At 40.3% G+C, this 20,274-nt stretch overlaps 1 protein-coding gene across 1 annotated transcript in view; it reads right to left on the bottom strand.

The window, feature by feature from the left end:
• DCC (DCC netrin 1 receptor) overlaps window positions 1–10,830 on the bottom strand; it is an 813,847-nt gene extending 803,017 nt beyond the window's left edge. The window contains 2 exon segments of the mRNA XM_068993780.1: window positions 6,484–6,811; window positions 10,753–10,830. Coding sequence (XP_068849881.1) covers window positions 6,484–6,811; window positions 10,753–10,830 — 406 coding nt within the window.
• Window positions 10,831–20,274: the final 9,444 nt, after the last annotated feature.

Raw genomic sequence — 20,274 nt, 5'->3', positions numbered from 1 at the left:
CATTAACTACCTCTTGTCAGTGTGTTCTCTGTCATTTTGAGTATCTAAATTTCAGAACATTTTTGAGCATCATGAGGTAATGCCACTAAATACATTGTGCAAAGAGCGAAGTATTATTTAAAAAAGCAAGTCAATGGTTTCAATATTCAAGCTGTAAGTGCTTAAAAATTAACAAAAAAGGAATCTACCTGGGCATATGTGCTCTATAATAAATCCTGCAGTCAGTGTTTCCTCACACTGGAGAGGAGAGAGGGTCCCCATTCATCCCAAAGAGTGTGAATACAAGCAGACGAAGCACTTAAGTTCTGACTCATTGTAAAAGACCCTGATGCTGGGAAAGATTGAAGACAGGAGGAGAAGGAGACGACAGAGGATGGGATGGTTGGATGGCATCACCAACTCAATGGACATGAGTTTGATCAGGCTCTGGGAGTTGGTGATGGACAGGGAAGCCTGGCGTGTTGCAGTCCTTGGGATCACAAAGAGTCAGACATGACTGAGCAACTGAACTGAACTGAACTGAGCTTCTCTGAGCCCTGCAGGAGAAGTGGAAGGGCAAGTGGTCATGTGAGTAGGTGGGTGATTTGGATGGTGGCTGTGTGGTGGTGGTTTAATTAGGAAAAATGAGTAAGATGGTTCTTTCATGATTATCTGAAGGAGCTCCATAGTGATCTGGTTTTCTTACATATTGGCATTATTTATTCTTTTTTTTTCCCTGAAGGTGAGATTATGTTAAACTCTCAATCTAGACCAACTCCTGTAGATGCAGCTTCAGTTCAGTTCAGTTCAGTTCAGCCGCTCAGTCGTGTCCAACTCTTTGCGACCCCATGAACTGCAGCACACCAGGCCTCCCTGTCCATCACCAACTCCCTGAGTTCACTCAGACTCACGTCCATCGAGTCAGTGACGCCATCCAGCCATCTCATCCTCTGTTGTTCCCTTCTTCTCCTGCCCCCAATCCCTCCCATCATCAGAGTCTTTTCCAATGAGTCAACTCTTTGCATGAGGTGGCCAAAGTACTGGAGCTTCAGCTTTAGCATCATTCCTTCCAAAGAAATCCCAGGGTTGATCTCCTTCAAAATGGACTGGTTGGATCTCCTTGCAGTCCAAGGGACTCTCAAGAGTCTTCTCCAACACCACACTTCAAAAGCATCAATTCTTCAGCGCTCAGCCTTCTTCACAGTCCAACTCTCACATCCATACATGACCACTGGAAAAACCATAGCCTTGACTAGACGGACCTTAGTCGGCAAAGTAATGTCTCTGCTTTTGAATATACTCTCTAGGTTGGTCATAACTTTTCTTCCAAGGAGTAAGTGTCTTTTAATTTCATGGCTGCAATCACCATCTGCAGTGATTTTCGAGCCCAAGAAAATAAAGTCTGACACTGTTTCTACTGTTTCCCCATCTACTTCCCATGAACTGATGGGATCGGATACCAAGATCTTTGTTTTCTGAATGTTGAGCTTTAAGCCAACTTTTTCACTCTCCTCTTTCACTTTCATCAAGAGGCTTTAGAGTTCCTCTTCACTTTCTGCCATAATGATGGTGTCATATGTATATCTGAGGTTATTGATATTTCTCCCAGCAATCTTGATTCTAGCTTGTGTTTCTTCCAGTCCAGCGTTTCTCATGATGTTAAATAAGCAGGGTGACAATATACAGCCGTGACGTACTCCTTTTCCTATTTGGAACCAGTCTGTTGTTCCATGTCCACTTCTAACTCTTGCTTCCTGGCCTGCATACAAATTTCTCAAGAGGCAGGTCAAGTGGTCTGGTATTCCCACTTCTTTCAGAATTTTCCACAGTTTATTGTGATCCACAGAGTCAAAGGCTTTGGCATAGTCAATAAAGCAGAAATAGATGTTTTTCTGGAACTCTCTTAGGTGAACCTTTTTCAGTTGGAAGGGTATTAAGGAGGCTTGGTTGAGACGACTGCCCCACAGTGTTTTTTTTCCTCAAAAATTACGGCAGATATTGCTTGATCTAGACTCAACACAAATCACATCGGCTCCACTGACGTAATGGTAGATCAACTTTTGAAAAATGATTTTGTAGTCAAACTGATTTTGGCACTGTGGGCTAACAAACAGCATAGATTCAACCCTTGGGAAGCTCAGCTCAGTCTTGCCAGTTGGTCCTTATGGACTGCAGAGCAGATATCTGATCCAAGAAGACACTGTTTATGGCTTAGGTTCTGCAGCCTGTATTACTCTCTTCCCTCCTCCCCCAAATATGTTTTGCACCATCACATGGGAATACTGAAAGCTATCATTTCCTAGTAGTAATAATTGTAATAACACAATAATAACCATTATTAAGTCTACATATACCATTGCTGCTATTGAACAGGAATCTACTCTGCACCATGGCTTTACATCTGAGACATTTTTTGAAAGCATCACAGCCTTAGGAGATAGATTATTATTATGTCTTATTTACAGAGGAGAATCCACAGGCTCAGATAGCTGACAACCGATGACACAGGAAAGACATGCCTGCCCAGATGCAAGCTCCTCCTGAAAGTTATGGGAAGAAACAAGGAAGCTGGCACACACCTTCTATTTTCTCAAGTAGCCTGTGAATATTCCAGTAGAGTCCATCTTCTAATACTTAATTAACTAGTAGACTATGGAGATATCAATCAATCTTATGTCAAACAATCAATCAAACTCTTCCCATCAAGAGTAGGGACACCAAACAGGCAAATTTAACTAACCATATCAAGTTCAATAGCAAAGAGGTGGAAGAAGAAGACGTGGACCAAAAACTCTCCATCGATGGTAGAAAGTCCCACATCTTCACTGGTAAAACAAATATCTACTGAAAAACTACTAAACAAGTCCAGTGATTTTCTAGGTATTGAATGAAAAGAATAGGAGGAGAAGTTATATATAAAGTCTGACTCTGCTTCACTCTCCAAGTGCCCTCAATCTAAAGTTTCTATACAAGGCAGAGAAATACTGTACCATTTTAGATTAGAGCTAATTGGATACAAATACAAGTCTCAAGTTTCAGCCAGCACTGGCCAAGTTGCTTTCAAACAGAGATTTAATATCCCAGGTGTTCCTTATTGATAGAACTCACAATTCGCAGAAATACTGACAGTCAGTAGTCCCTTACACTGAGATGTTTAACAGGATATTGAATGGGCTGGTAGCATTTCGCTTCTCTTTCTTACTCTCCCTTTCTCTCCAGCTAAGTGCACATTCAGGGGCTTAAAGAGCACTTGAGAAGTTACTAAAAAACAGAATGAATGGTGCATGGCAAGATCATTGCATAAAATGAGCTGATTGATTAAATGCAGATTTCATTTGCCACATTTCTTTTTATCAAAAGACTTTGAGAAAGCAAAAATGGAAGAGAAGCATTCTATTAAATGGGCTCTACACAGCACCTGAGGGTAGAGAACAGATATTTTTTTCTCATCTAAAGCAAAGCTACCTGTTACCTTTTAGGAGTGACTGGTTTATTGACTGCTAATGCTTTAAAATGAGATTAAATCAGCCCATGGTCTTTATTATGGGGAAGATATATTCCCCTTGTGCATTCCAGTGGTTTGGCAATCTTAACCTCAGCAGACATAACAGTGATGTATGCTGTGTTGCCAAACAGCAAGGTAAGTGTTTAAAACGCTGTGAACAGCCTTATTGCCTTGAAATGATACAATCTAATATGAGATTGTAACTCAGTGACTGAATCTGCCAGCCTATCCTTGTACAGAATATGAAAGTCAAAAGTCGAAGTCACTTTATTTTAACATCTCACTGGGAAGGGGTTATTCTTCATCTTGCCATTGAAACAGAACATGCAAAACTGGATCTAGATCAAAGGAAGCAGAAACCACAAATTTTCAGGATATTTTCATTAGCAGCACGTATGTGTGTGCCTTTCAGAAGAGGCATCAAAACACTGGCCTGATTCATTCAAATCAGCAGAGCTGCCTTATATTGTGGGCCTCCCTTGTGGCTCAGCTGGTAAAGAACCTGTCTGCAAAGCGGGAGACCTGGGCTCAATCCCTGGGTTGGGAAGATTACCTAGAGAAAAGAAAGGTTACCCACTCCAGTATTCTGCCATGGAGAATTCCATGGGCTCTATAGTCTATGGGGTCGCAAAGAGTCGGACACGACTGAGCAACTTTCACTTTTACCTTGTATTGTGGACAACTGATGGACTCTCAGTGTCTGAAAATTCTCAAATGTGGGAAAATCAAACTGTATGCTTTCTGCTTCATCTGGAGCACTCCAGGAAAACAGTTTTTAACTTAACCTTCAGCAGTTGCTCCACTTTTCTTTTTACCTATATTATTACTTCTAAAAATATTTGGGCTATACTGCATGGTAGGTGGGATCTTAAGTTCCCGGATGAAGAACTGAACCTGCGTCCTTACACTGGCAGCGTGGACACTTAAGCCCTGGACCACCAGAGAAGTGCCCCACTTTCCTTTTTAATCAATCATCATTAACTTGGACTTCCAGTTCTCTCTACACTCTATGCTCTGTCAAATTCCAGCACCCATCCCTCAGAGATCCCAGGTGGCCAACAGCCTCAGTTTCCATGATTCAGACGCCACCTCCCATGGCTCTTGAGTTAAAGGAGAGATTCTGTATCCATGCTTCAGTCCAGCATTGCTAAAGTGGGTGGAGGGTACCATTAGGTCGGTGACCAACTATTGTAGCTTTACCTGGGACCGAAGGAGTTCTCAGGATATAGTACGTTCAAGTGCTAAAAGAAGGTCATTCCAGGTTAGACCAGGATGGCTGACCACTGTATCCCCAGGGGAAGACCCTGCTTACTGGGACATCTTTGCCCCAGGAGAGTCTGCTCTAACTAAATATGAAAGAGAGTCCCTAGTGGGGAAAAGAAGTCAGAAAAGAGTGGCAGGAAGCTGAATTTATGTATTCATTGTTTATCTATGAGATCTAATTTTTTTTATCATCCTCTGGCAAAAATCCCCTTTTTTTTTTTTTAGATTTTTCACTCTGTTGCATCTTCACTAGAAGAGCACAGGGGGACGTGGTGGCCCTGCCTGACGGTCCGAGCACATCCTATTGCTGAAAATGAATCCTCATTAGTTTTCCTGGATATAGAAAAACCTGCAGCCTGGGAAAGGAAACCAGTATAAACGACTACATTATGGCCTATTCACTTCAGTGACTAGAACTGGTGGTTAAGTTAGAAAGGAGCCGATTGGGGAGCCCTTCAAACCTGTTAACCTACTTGAAGGTCTAAATTTAGGGTTGGAGACATTTGCCTTGTTTTGTGTCTAATATCAAAATGAAAAACAAAAAATCAAAATAGAACCGAAGCCTACCTTTTAGCTGAATCATTACTGAAATGAGTAAAAATTTAACTCCTCTCCCCACAGAACTCTTAAAAGAAATAATTACGAGCTGTCCTCTAATAAAAATAAATGGGGTCCATCAACAGAGGAATGGATAAAGAAGATGTGGTACGCATACACAAAGGAATATTACTTAGCCATTAAAAGGAGTGAAATAATGTCATTTGCAGCAACATGGATGGACTCAGAGATGTCACACTGAGTGAGGTGAGTCATACAGAGAAGGAAAAATATCATGGGACACCCCTTATATGTGGATATAAAAAGAAATGATACAAATGAAATTACTTACAAAATAGACACAGACTCACAGACTTAAAGAGTAAATTTATGGTTGCTGGGGGGGAAAGGGGGAGGAGAAATAGGGAGTTGGGATGGATATTTTCATCCCCTTCACTGTTCACCTGAAACTATCACAACATTGTTAATCAGCTATACCCCAATACAAAATAAAAAGTTTAAAAATAATAATTAAAATAAGTAGGGCAAATGGATTACAGAATATTCAGTACTGTTTCTCTCAAAGTCTACAACCTTTCAAAACATATACAAAAGAAAAACTTTTCATCTTATTATTCTGTTATTGAGTCAATACATTATCAAGTGTAAAGATATTTGGAGGCACTAATCAAAGTTTTCCTTTTCATTTGGAATTTATATATTATAGCCAACATAATTAAAATAAAATCCACTGCTCTAAAGGTTAAAAAAAAAAAAAAAACAAGAACACACATATGCACAAACTCCAGTTTTTCATCATTCAGTTCAGTTGCTCGTGTCCGACTCTTTGTGACCCCATGAATTGCAGCACACCAGGCCTCCCTGTCCATCACAAACTCCTGGAGTTTGCTCAAACTCACATCATCAAGTCAAGTTGAACGAAATTTTGTTTTGGAAAATCTCATAATGTCAGGTTAATGAGACTAACCTGAGATTCTCTACTATTTTCCAAGTTAATTCAGAGAAAAAGTCAACCAAGACTATGAGAAAATAAGCATACATGTTTTTACATTACTTTTCTTTTTCTTACAAATATACATTGCTTCTGCAAAGATAAGTCATTTCTTTTTAATCTCAAAAAACAGGAGTAAAAAGAAGAGATGGAAAAGGAAGAGGGAAAAAAGGAAATATCCACTCACCTGCTACTGCAACTCTTGCTGTCCGACTAACAATTGACCCAGCGTCCGCTAAAGACGCCTCACATTGATAAAGTCCCTCGTCTGGCTTATGGTGCCTGGAGTGAAGTATGTTTTGTATCAACAGAGACCCATTTGGAAGTTGCTGCTTCCTTTCGTCCATTCCCAAGGCGAGGTGGATACCGTCTTTCTTCCACTTGATGACGGGGACTCCCCGGTCAGACTCCGCGGAGCAGTTCAGGAGGACGTTCCCTCCCCGCATAGTGACGGCATCCGAGGGCTCCGACAGGAAGTGCAGGGATGTGAAAGACTTGATCTGGAAAGCTGGAACGTGAAAGCACAGAGAAATACGTTCACTTCTTCTAAAGGATCTCACGAGGCAAGCCCTGGCCTTCACAAAACTTTTTTCCAACAATCTGGGTCTTTGAAAAACGTGCAAGAATAAGTGAAACTTAAAAACAAAAGGGGACTTCCTTGATCCAGCGGCTAAACCTTCGCCTTCCAATGCAGGGGGTGCGAGTTCACTGTCTGCTCGGACAACTAAGATCCCACATACTTGCAGCCAAAAAACCAAAACATAAAAGCAAAGCAATATTGTAATAAATTCAATAAAGGCTTAAAAAGTAAATAAAAGCAAGGATGTTGTATTAAAGAAGGGAAAAATTGTCCAACTGAGATAATCACAACTAATGAAACTATTGGTCCCAAAAGTAATCATATGAAAATTTAAGAATTTATAGAAATCTAGGCAAGGCTATCATCACATATCAACCCATACTTGAAGATTTAGAAGAGATTAATAAATTTTCCAAGTCAAACTAGATATCTTAAAGCAGTAATGGTTAGTGGTGGGTCAGCTAAGATTTGAGGATATTTCTATCTCTGCATTCTGATTATACTATCAATTAAATTATCCAAAAAATCCATTCAGACATGGTATTCCATTAATAACTACAACAGAAAAATCAACCCCAAACAGGATGGGAAAAATTATTTAGAACAAAGCTCAGTTGAGTTTTAAATAGGTAAGAAATCCCATTTGCAGAAGCAAGACACAATAAAGCTACCACCTAAAGTCACAAATCCCTGATGTATCTTAACTTCCATCCAAATGTTGCTCATGAGCCGGGAAGACTAGGTGATATTATAGTTAGAAATTTTTTTCATAAACATACATGAATGTAAGAAATCAAAAGACAGAAGAGAAGATTGTTTAAGAATCTGGAGGTGGCAGAACAAGTATGGTTAGTTTAAGCGCTGGTTCCAGGGTAACACAGCATTCGCAGAATATTTGGTTGTTGAATCAAAGACTTGGACTAGGTCTTAGGAGGTCACTGGGGCTCACCCTTTGCTCCGAAAGGTGTATTCCTAAATCATTCAAGTTCACTTACTTTCTGTTTCATTTTCAATTATCTCTGGGACTACGGAATCTACGATATCCCTAGGTATCTTGTTCTAATACTGAATCATCCTTAGAGTCTTAACTAAATTTTCTTTCTTCCATTTAATCTCATGTTGCTCTTGAATCACATTGTGTAACAATGTAGAGAGAACACATCTTTGTAAGAGCTCCTTGTTCTTTTGAGGCAGCATTTTAATTTCTTTAAAAACATCACCTCCTCTAAGTAATGTTTTAGCTTCAATCTCCCCAGGACAATAATCACTAGCTTCCTTAATTTTTCTGTGATGAGAACAATTTTTGCTGTAATTTGTTAAAATGTTTCAGTTTTTCATCCTTTAAAAAGCAGGCATCTAAATTGCTTATAATCAATATTCTGGTAAAGGACAGACCCATACGAGCACCAATGGGCAGACATATTCTCAGTTTTGAATACTTCATTTACCAGCGAAGATAAAGCTGAACAACTTCTTACTGTTTCTCCATAGTATTTTCTGCCATGCTCCCACAAACCTATTTTTCCTGAACCTCACAGTCAAAATAAGTCTGTTACTTTACTTATTCTGTCAAAATTTGCCCATCATTCATTGCCATACACTCATTTCATCCAACTAGGTCATGAACCCAAAGAAAGCAGCTACAAGGTTGCTCACATTAATATCAATTGTAAGATAACAAGTGAGGACTGTGTCAACCATAAATTATAATGGCAGAAATATCCCAAAAGGTACAGCCTGGTCTCCTGACTGTCCAATACAATTGTCCTTCCCTCAGGCTGTTTTAGTGTTACCAACATAATGATCACCGCCCATTCCTCTAGTGGAAAGCACTGGTATACTGCGAGAGGAGCCTGGACAATTAATCCTTGGTCCTGGCTTTAGTATTTAAAGATGTGTAACTGAAACAAGCCTTTTCAGTCCTCAGAAGCTCAGTTCCTTCTGAAAAATGAGGGTGTTGAACTCGATGATCTTCAAAGTCAAGATACAGTTTGGAAACTTTCAGAAGAAGGATGGGTCGAAGCTATTCATCAAATGAATGCTGTTCTAAACATACTGAGGTGTCAACAGTGAACAGCCAGAGAGAGAGACACCAAGGATGAGAAAGTAGAAAGAAGTTCTAATGTCCTTAAATGTCAAGATATTTCACTAGAGTAATACCTGCAATTTCCATACAAGTAGCATTAATAAGGCAGAAATAAATTTAGAATTCAAGACCAGGCAACGATATTAAAAAGCATTTATTGCTTTTTTGTTCTTCCTGGGGCCTATATTTTAAACAACAACCTCATGCTGAACACCTTATTTATGTCACAGAACACACAATGAATTTAATACAGCTGTTTATGACAGCATGTTAATGAGCATATGTGCCCATTATCACAAATAAATAATCCACTTCATTCGAAACAAGGAGATTATGACAGTTTGCAGTGCTTGAGTACATAATTTAGGAAAGTTAAATAAAGATTAACTTTTTCTTCAATACAATTACCCCTTCAGTTGGCTGGCAATTTGAGCTTTTGCGTTCCCTACAACAATTGCATTTTGAACATATGAGTCTGGGATAAAGGTGCCTCACTGCTTTAAGCAACTTGTCTTAGTTACTTCATTTTTAGAAAAGATGGACATGGTTCAATAAAATATAATCTGTTGAGAAATAATAGGTTTGTTTTCAATGACCCTGGTTTCAAAGTTTCAGTCCCTGTTAGGCTCAAGCTGTCTCCATCTCCTTGCACAGGCTCAAAAAATGGCTCACTGATAATTCCACTGAATTCAATCTAGGCTACCCTCATCCCTCTTCTCAAAGAATACTAGTTCCTCTTGGGGGGATTTGCCTACCAGTTATCATCACTATGGGCTTCCCTGGTGACTCAGATGATAAAGAATTTGCCTGTAATATAGGAGACCCTGGTTCAATCCCTGGGTTGGGAAGATTCCCTGGAGAAAGGAATGGCTACCCTCTCCAGTGTTCTTGTCTGGAGAATTCCATGAATGGAGGAGCCTGGTGGGCTACAGTCCTTGGGGTTGCTAAGAGTAAAAACATGACTGAACAATTAACATTTTCACTTTTAATACTCTCATATCTCATGGAATAATTTTATCCAATTGTTTTATCTAGAAATCAATGTGAAATCAACTACATTGATTTAATGCAGGAGCAGAGAAAGAAAAACATTAAAACTGAAGAAAACAAATAAGTAGAAATAACATATGGAACTTGTAGTGCAAAGAGCTGTGGCAGGAATTTGGGCAGAGTTTGATGAGGGTAGGCTTCCCCAGTAGCTCAGCTAGTGAAGAATCTGCCTACAATGCAGGAGACCCTAGTACAATTCCTGGGTCAGGAAGATCCTCCGGAAAAGGGTCAAGTTACCCACTCCAGTATTCTTGGGCTTCCCTGCTAGCTCAGATGGTAAAGAATCCACCCATGATGTGGGAGACCTGGTTCAGTCTCTGGTTTGGGAAGATCCCCCGGACGACGGCATGACAACCCAGTCCAGTATTCTTGCCTGGAGAATCCCCATGGACAGAGGAGCCTAGCGGGCAACGGTTCATACGGTCACAGAGAGTGGACCATGACTGAGCAACTAAGCACAGCACAGAGATCCCCTAGGAAACAGGCAAATGCTTTTAAAGAATCAGAATGAAAGCTACACACTTTACAATTTTACAAAAGCTTTTACAGTAGAATAACAATGCTAAGAATTTCATCCAGAAGAAAGCCAACTAGAGAAGTTTCTTTGCTGTGTTTTGGTTTTCTCTTTAAGATGCCAGTGGTCATTCTACTGAACCATCAAGTAGTAACATTTTCCAGCCTTGTTTCATAAAAGAAGCAATCCTTTGTGCCTGCTGTAAAATTATGTAAGGCAATCATATTTGGAGAGAGATACTTGAGAATACCAAAAGTCCATCCACTAAGAAACTTGGACTCCAGAGTCTGATACCAGAGTTCATGATAAGAATAAACGAGTCTCCAGCCCTCCTTCCCTCCAAATTCTATCTTGGGAAGATTCCTAAATCTAACTTGGCTAGCATTTAGGCCAAGAGCCATATATGCATTTAACTAACTGGTACTGTTTCTTATATGTGCCAGTCTGAGAAAAAGTAATAGAGTGTCATGATGTTGTTGGATATTTTTCTTTTTCTTCTTCTTCTTCTGAAAGATAATTGTTTATAAGCAGCTACTAACACAGCAAAACCTTCAGTGTTTTCCTAATGAAGACATAAAGGAAGTTTCCCTCTTAAGTGGGTTTCTTCCCCTTTGGTTCAGATGGTAAAGAATCTGCCTGCAGTGTGGGAGACCTGAGTTCAATCTCTGGGTCAGGGAGATCCCCTGGAGAAGGGACTGGCAACCCATTCCAGTATTCTTGCCTGGAGAATTCCATGGACAGAGGAGCCTGGTGGGCCACAGTCCATGGGATCACGAAGAGTCGGACACGACCAAGCGACTATTGCTTCACAAAGGAGAAACTGATGTCTCTTTGCTTTAGCTTTGTTAAACATAAATAAACATCAGAGATAACACTGCGAGGGATATTCCAGGTTTATATTAATTGAGTATCTAGAGATAGAAAAGATCCTCAATGTGCTTTAGAAACTGACCAAAATGATCCAGCAAGTAGTAGTAAAAATGTTTCTGTAAGGTTAAGTCCCTCTGTGCTTGCTCTCCTGATCAATTTCTTGTTAATTTCAAAGACCAGTCACAGAGGCAGACTAACTTAGAATGGATTTTTAAGGTATGACATTTCACCTACAATATCAAACATTGTTAAGTGTGAAAAATAATTCCCTATGGAGTCAGAAATTTCTTTCCAAGTCCAATGTGTAAGAGCTTCTGGTTAAAGCAATAAGAGCTAAAACTTAAATTTATGAAAAATAGCATGGAAGTAAAAAGAAGCTCCTAAAAAGATTTGAAGATTAGAAAATGTCATACAAATCCCCATAGAACTTGCTATGTGTAATTTTATCTTCCAAGTAATGAAAACTTTCACATTGGAATGCCTGGAGGTTCTGTGGATCCCCAAATTCATGTAATCAACCCCCAAATCTTAACATCATTATCTCTTCTTAGAAATAAATTCTACTGCATCTGTTTGCCTTGTGTTATGATAGGTATTTCCATTGAAAGAAATTAAAACTATCCTATGGATGATGGAATATAATCCATTTTCAACTGATCAAACATCACTTACATGTGCAATTGCCACTCTGGTATCAGCCCCAGTGGAAGCTTAGAATACCTATGAGACTGTGTGATGGAAGAGGGGATTTAAAAAAACAAAACAAAACAAAACCATGAATTAACAGGTCCCATAATTAATGTGAACATTACTGGTTTAGGATATCAGAATATAAATTCGGACACAGTGGTTCTTAAACTAAGCTCCCCAGACTCGAAAAAGCTCCCCCACCTGGGAACTTGTTACAAAGCACAATCTGAGTCCACACTCTAGACAAACCTGGTTGGTCAGTAACTGCAGGGCAGAGACTCACACTGTGAGCTTTAATTAGCCTTCCAGGAAATGCTCACATTCACTAAAGCTTGAGAACTACTTCACCAAAACTTCCCTTGGCCTGAACTATAGTTGGAGACCCTTGCCTTTTTTTTTTTTTTTTTTTTTTTGGACTATCTTGTTATAATGTTGCATGTTTGGAGAATTTCTGCAATATCATCAATGATAAGTGGAGAAATGAAGTTACAGGAAAGCAAATCACTGAATACCGTTTCAACACGTATTAATATTTATTGCATGTTTATCTTTAAAAGGCTGGAATTAAGTAAGGAAAAGGTCAAGAAAGAGGGCTATTGGTAACAACACCTCATCTTTCCTTTATTATTATCAGGACCCCAAATGGCCATACTCCATTCAGCAAAATAAAAATTTCATCACAATCAACTGAAGATTTAGAATGTTCTTTTGGAATATTCTTGGTTGTTCACACACAGAACTGTCAGAAGATTTCTTTTTTAAAATCACTGTACTAGCTATAATTGTCTTGCAAAAGAAGTTTAGGTAAATAGAGTACTCTTTATCAAATTACATTCTTTCATTACATTTTAGCTCCACAGTGTAATCATAGCCTTTTAAAATAGTGGAACCTTAAACGCTTCTCTGGTTGACCTGCCCCTCAGTCCAGCTTAGTCTCTAGAAGGTCAAAACCACACTTGCACTCTCTACTGCAGCCTGGAGGTATACTTTATGTGCTTCATATTAATGCAAAATGTTAAACATTAGCCAGCTCAGGGAGAGAAAGCATATGTCACCAAAGCACCAAAACCAATGACCACTGGGGCTTCTGTGAAGTATCAATGTTTTTTTCCTACTTTGATAAGATACATGGTCAAAATACCTGTCAGAAAATGTGGTCATATATTTAAAAGATTGTGTGCATTCCAACCCTTCCTAGAGACTAGGTTCAAGCCAATCGACTTCAAGTTTGTATTACTAACAAATGGAAATCAGAAACGAATTAGGCTTTATGGAATTTATACAGATGTGAGAGTTGGATCATACAGAAGGCTGAGCACTGAAGAATTGATGCGTTTGAATTGTGGTGTTGGAGAAGACTCGAGAGTCCCTTGGACAGCAAGAAGATTAAACCAGTCAATCCTAAAGAAAATCATCCCTGAATATTCATTGGAAGGACTGATGCTGAAGCTGAAGCTCCAATACTTTGGGCACCTGATGTGAAGAGCCTACTCACTCAAAAAGACCTGATGCTGGGAAAGACTGAGGGCAGGAAGAGAAGGAAGCAGGGCGACAGAGGATGGGATGGTTGGATGGCAACACTGACTCAATGGACATGAGTTTGGGCAAAGTCCAGGAGACAGTGAAGGGCGAGGTAGCTTGGTGTGCTGCAGTCCATGGGGTCACAATATTTGGACATGATTTAGTGACTGAACAAAATTTCTGAATTTAAATAAGGCACAAGAAGATTCATAGGAAGAAACACAAGTGCATTTTACTATGGGAATTTATTAAGTATCACTAAAATGTAGGAGGCAATGGATGAAAATGAAAAATTTTAAAGGATAGTTCAAGTTTCTCACCCATTAGAGTCTCTAGATTTAGCAAATAAAAATTAAGGCTATCAGTTACACATGAATTTCATGTAAACAACATTTTAGTAAACACTTTCAGGCTTCCCAGGTAGCTCTGTGTGCTGAGTTGCTCAGTCGTGTCTGACTCTTTGTGACCCCATGGCTGTAGCCCACCTGGTTCCTCTGTCCATGGCAATTCTCCAGGCAAGAATGCTGGTGTGAGTTGCCATGCCCTCCTCTAGGGGATCTTCCCAACCTAAGGATCGAACCAAGATCTCCTGCACTGGGGGCAGATTCCTTACCATCTGAGCCACTAGGGAAGCTCGAGAATACAGGAGAGGCTAGCCTATCCCTTCTCCAGGGAATCTTCCTGACCCAGGATTTGAACCTGGGGCTCCTGCATTGTAGGTGGATTCTTTATTAGCTGAGCTCCCAGGTAGCTCAGTGGTAAAGAATTTACCTGCCGATGCAAGGAGATTCAGGAGATGCAGCTTCGATTTCTGGGTCAGGAAGATCCCCTAAAGGAAGAAACGGCAACCTATTCCAGTATTCTTGCCTGGAGAATCCCATGGACAGAGGAGCCTGGTGGGCTACTGTCCATGAGATCACAAAGAGTCAGACATGACTGACCGTGCACACACACATATACATATTTCAGACAACAGATGCTTGAATTAAATAAATACTGCATAGGACATACTTACAGTAAAACATTATTTGTTGTTTGTTCATTTTTCAAACTTAACTGGGGATCCTGTTAATTTTATCCCCCATGAAATTAACTTCCTTGAGGCCACAGCATAAGTAGGGAAATAGTATATGGATTCATACTGTCCCTTCTCCATTCTGACATAGGTGTAGAGAAGAGTGAATTCTTAGAAAGGTACTGTGATTGAATCAGAAAAAGTGATTTTAGTGTCAGGACACTTGCTGACCTAGTCCAACATCACCACATATCCACGTAGAAAGGTTGTTGAACTCGATTTGTTCTTAACACAGTGATCCTTCTTTTTTTATTTTTTTTTCTTCTTCCCTTTACAAGTTGGGGAGCAAAATTCAGATATATAAATACAGAATGTGACGTTCAAGAAGCAACTACACCGGCAGAAATCTCTTAGTGATTCCACACAGAGGCTCCCCATCAGACATTCTGAACACATGGCATCTTCCCTAAAGCGGTGGAGGCTTTGCCAAGAGATCTGAGGGCTTCCACAGGGCAAGGAATGTGTGCCCCAGGCAACTGACTGAGAGTCCTCTGGCTACATCTAACGGTAAAGAAAAATGATAAGGGCCAAGTGAGAGTGAAGGAGGAGCTTTCTCAGCCCTTTGCTGCTTCAGAAGCTAAATCTCTAAACCACAGCCTGATTTTTCTGTGTGATACTGGGAAAATTGTAATGGGATTATTTTTCAGCTCAACAAGTAACACTGTCTGACTTCGAGGTTATCATTCTCAAGGCCTCATGCAAAACGAGCACTAAAAAGAAAAACTTTGATGTGCTGTCTAATCTGCCCTGGATTTGAACCTTAATCCCTCTCTCATTTCCGTAAAATGGAAGCTGGTTTGCTTTTCCCTTGTGTTTTTCATCAGTAGGGGGATGCGCTGCTTTTTCAGAATGAACAACTGTCAACTGGAACACTGAGAGAGGTTATTCAGTGTATTTAGATAAGGCAGCAGGCAACGGAACGCAGTGCATAGGAATATCCCTCTCCATCCAGAAGGCAGCAAAAAGTGGACAAGCACTGGAATGCTATGTATTGTTAAGAGACCGATAAATTCTCAGAAACTTATTCTTAATCAAGTTGCCCATATTTACTACACACAAATAAGAACGTCTAATTATAAAACCAAATGTCATAATACCAGCTCCTAACCCTGTCTACCTGGTGATAGCCACTACTGAAATTTATACACATTTCCTTCTAAGAAATTATTCATTTTTGATTCATAGTAATCTGCTGTTTTATCTACATGTCTGTAATAATATAAAAGAGAGAAAGATTCTATTCTAGCCTCTCTCCTCTTCATATAAGGACTCTAACCTATCATGATGTCCCCATCTTCACGACTCCACCTAATACCAATTACATCTCAAGGGCTCCACTTCTAAATATACACTGGGAGTTAGGGCTTCAGCATATGTATTGGGGGTGGGAGGGAGTGGCAGGGTCTGGGGGGGTGGTCACAGTATTCAGTCCATAGCTGATGAAGATTAGGTATCGAGGGGAAGAAATCTGCAGGGAGACGAAGCCAAGAGATCACAGTTCAATTCAGTCGCTCAGTCGTATCTGACTCTTTGAGACCCCATGAACCACAGCACACCAGGCCTCCCTGTCCACCACCAACTCCCAGAGTCCACCCAGATCCATGTCCATTGAGCCGGTGATGCCATCCAACAATCTCATCCTCTGTCGTCCCCTTCTCCTCCTGCCCTCAATCTTTCCCAGCATCAGGGTCTTTTCAAACGACTCAGTTCTTTGCATCAGGTGGCCAAAGTATTGTAGTTGCAGCTTCAACATCAGTCCTTCCAATGAACACCCAGGACTGATCTCCTTCAGGATGGTCTGGTTGGACCTCCTTATAGTCCAGGGAGATGAGTAAAACCTGATTCACAAGCAAAAGAACTTTGCTTTAACACTGACAAAGATGGAAACCTAGTGGAGAGTTTTGGTTAAGAGAGTGAAAGGGTTCAATTTATATTATAAAACAGTAGCTTTGAATACAGAATATTCCCACCCCATCCTCTCCAGACTTCTGGTTGTAACAACTGGGAAGGGTGGTACTTGCCTGCAGTGGGAAGAGACCAGGAGGGTTGCTACCCACCCTACAGTGCACAGAACCACCCTTCACAAGAGAGAAGCATCCCGTCCAAAGCACTGAGAGTGCTGGGGCTGAGATATCTTTTAAAAGACTCATCTTGGTTGCTGTGGTGAGGATAGGGGTCGTGGGAAGAAGAGAAACCAGTTGGGGGGTTAGTTCTGCAGTCCACATCAGATGGGGTGACTTGAAAAGAAATGGTCAGATTCAAGACCTGTTTTTAAAGGTAGAATCACTGGAGTTGCTGAGGGATTAGATATGGATTGTTGAAGAGAGAAAAGAGTCCAGGCTGACTCCAAGTAGATCAGTAGAGCAATTTGTGTAGTTTATAAGCAAAAAAGGCACGCTGTTACAAAACAAAGCCCTCAGGACAAGGAGTCAGGAGACCTGAGTACTTGCCTGACACTAACCCTCACAAGCCCCTCTGAGTGTGGGCTACATCCTTGGGAATCAAGATCCTCGACAATGAGACAAGAAGTTGGACCAGATAACCTCTAGGTGTCTTCAGCTCTCATATAATAAAAGTCTGAGTTAATTTTGCTACTTACAAAAAATCACCCTCAAATTTAGGGGAAATTTTTGTTATACGGAGAGATTGGCTATAATCACACAGTGATCAGTTTAATTACAGACTTATATGAGAGCACAAAGTAGTGCAGTTACTGAAGGTGCCAAGAGACCAACAACCCACCTCATTATCCATAAAATAGAGAGACAGTCTAATCTTTCTCTTGGAGATAAAAGACTGCAGAGGTCACTCTGCCAACAAAGCACAGGCTGCTTTATTATGATTCATGAGAAATGAAAGTATTCATCTGGTGGAAACTGCTGTTACAAATCTGAAGGATTAATTCCATAAAGGTCCGAAAGGTCCAGGGAAAGCCTTAAAAATTCAGCAAAGCTCATGTTTGATAGAGTGGTATGAAGTCTAATGCAGGAAGCCATACTGGTAAAACATTTCGTGTTCTAAGTGTCCAATTTTCTCAACATGAAGGCCGAACAGTGTTTTGTTCTGTTTTGCTTTTTTAAATTAAAATGCTATCATTCTTTTTTGTCAGGATATCAACTGTGTATCTTGTTATCAGGAGAAAGATGATCTTTCCCTGCTTCTTTCATGAAGTACATCAAGAAAAACAACCCACAATGATAAGAGAAACACCAACATTGGAACAGAGAGTTAGTTAGCCTTAAACCACTCAGGAGGACAGCCTTTAATAAAGGACCCTCACAAACAATTTGTTTTATTCCAAGGTGATTTAGATTCCATGGGAGATGACTTGCAGAGCACTGATGAAGTTTCTTCAAAGGAGCAAAGCATAATGGGAAATCTGAACTCTCTCTATATACAACACATGCATGATCTGCATGAGCGTCAAGGATGGAGAAACTATACAGGTGCCCTTCAACTAAAAGAAGCTGAAAGATGAAGAAACATATCTGCCTGTTTTTCATGGATATATGTCTTGCATGAGTTACTAGTTACAATGGTGGTTATCTCAGACCCAGCAAACTAGCAGGAGGGGCCCAGCATTGCAGGCGCTCTGTGCCCAAACAGTGGCCAAGGGATGGGTGACTCAGCCACAGCTACATTTTCAAACATGTGTATCTGAATGTCTGGAATATTACTGTCGGAAGTAATCTGGAAAGTTTTCAAGGCTGAATCATTTGTTAAATCCTTTGCTGGTCAAGTCCTACTACAGACACCAAACAAAACAGAGGGCAGAGATTTCTCTAGGAGCTGTACTCATTACATTAAAAAGGACTCAGTTCACTTGATTTCCAATATTCTGGAATGTCCAATAATATCTTAGAACCAGTTATAAATCTTAATTAAATAATGAACGTTAATTCTCATCAGGTTCTCATTTTATAAAATGTGCAGAGATAGAAAGTCTCACTGAACAGCAATGACAGTTCCAGCTCTTACAAGTGATAGCTCTTTATTCTGCCTCTTTGTCACTTAGTCACTCAGTCGTGTCCAGCTGTTTGTGACCCCGTGGACTGCAGCTTGCCAGACTTCCCTGTCCCTCACTATCTCCTGGAGCTTGCTCAAACTCATATCCACTGAGTCAGTGATGTCACCCAACCATCTTTTCCTCTGTCATTCTCCTCGTGCCTTCTATCTTTCCCACCATCAGGGTCTTTTCTAATGAGTCAGCTCTTCCTATCAGTTGGCCAAAGTATTGGAGTTTCAGCTTCAGCTTCAGCATCAGTCCTTCTAATGGATATGCATGGTTGATTTCCTTCAGGATTGACTGGTTTGATCTCTTTGCAGTCCAAGGGACTCTCAGGAGTCTTCTCCAACACCACAGTTCAAAAGCATCAGTTCTTCTGTGCTCATCCTTCTTTATGGTCCAATTCTCACATCCATAGATGACTACTGGAAAAACCATAGCTTTGACTAAACAGCTTTATTGGCAAAGTAATGTCTGTGCTTTTTAATATGCTTTTTAAGTTTGTCATAACTTTTCTTCCAAGGAGCAAGCGCCTTTTAATTTCATGGCTGCAGTCATCATCTGCAGTGATTTTGGAGCCCCAGAAAAGAAAGTCTGCCACTGCTTCTGTTGTTTTCTCATCTATTTGCAATGAAGTGATGGGACTGGATGCCATGATCTTAGTTTTCTGAATGTTGAGTTTTAAGCCAGCTTTTTCACTCTTCTCTTTTACCTTCATAAAGAGGCTCTTTGGATTCTCTTTGCTTTCTGCCATAAGGATAGTGTGACTTGCATATTTGAGGTTATTGGTATGTCTCCTATGGCTCTATTCTTTCTATCACATATCATATTTATGAGAATTTCTAATTATATTGCAGACTCCAGGGAAGCAGAAATGAATCATATTTGTCTCTCTGTATCACACAGAGAAAGTGAAAGTGAAAGAGGAGAGTGAAAAAGCTGGCTTAAAACTCAACATTCAAAAAACTAAGATCATGGCATCCAGTCCCATCACTTCATTGCAAATAGATGGGGAAACAATGACAGACTTTATTTTGGGGGGGCTCCAAAATCACTGCAGCTGGTGACTGCAGCCATGAAATTAAAAGATGCTTTCTTCTTGGAAGAAAGCTATGACAAACATAGACAGCATATTAAAAGCAGAAACGTTACTTTACTAACAAAGGTCAGTATAGTCAAAGTTATGGTTTTTCCAGTAGTCATGTTTGGATGTGAGAGTTGGACCATTAAGAAAGCTGAGCACTGAAGAACTGGTGCTTTTGAACTATGGTGTTGGAGAAGACTCTTGAGAGTCTCTTGGACTGCAAGGAGATCAAACCAGTCAATACTGAAGGAAATCAACACTGAATATTCATTGGAAAGACTGATGCTGAAGCTGAAACTCCAATACTTTGGCTACCTGATGCGAAGAACTGACTCATTAGAAAGACGCTGATGCTGGGTAAGATAGAAGGTAGGAGGATAATGACAGAGGATGAGATGGTTGGATGGTGTCACTGACTTGATGGACATGAATTTGAGCAAGCTCCGGGAGTTGGTGATGGACAGGGAAGCCTGGCATGCTGCAGGCCATGGGGTTGCAAAGA

This window comes from Capricornis sumatraensis, chromosome 21, assembly GCF_032405125.1.
Source record: "Capricornis sumatraensis isolate serow.1 chromosome 21, serow.2, whole genome shotgun sequence".
Lineage (NCBI taxonomy): Eukaryota > Metazoa > Chordata > Mammalia > Artiodactyla > Bovidae > Capricornis > Capricornis sumatraensis.
Note: the sequence above shows the minus strand (reverse complement) of the source record. Positions and strands in the feature narration are given on the sequence as shown.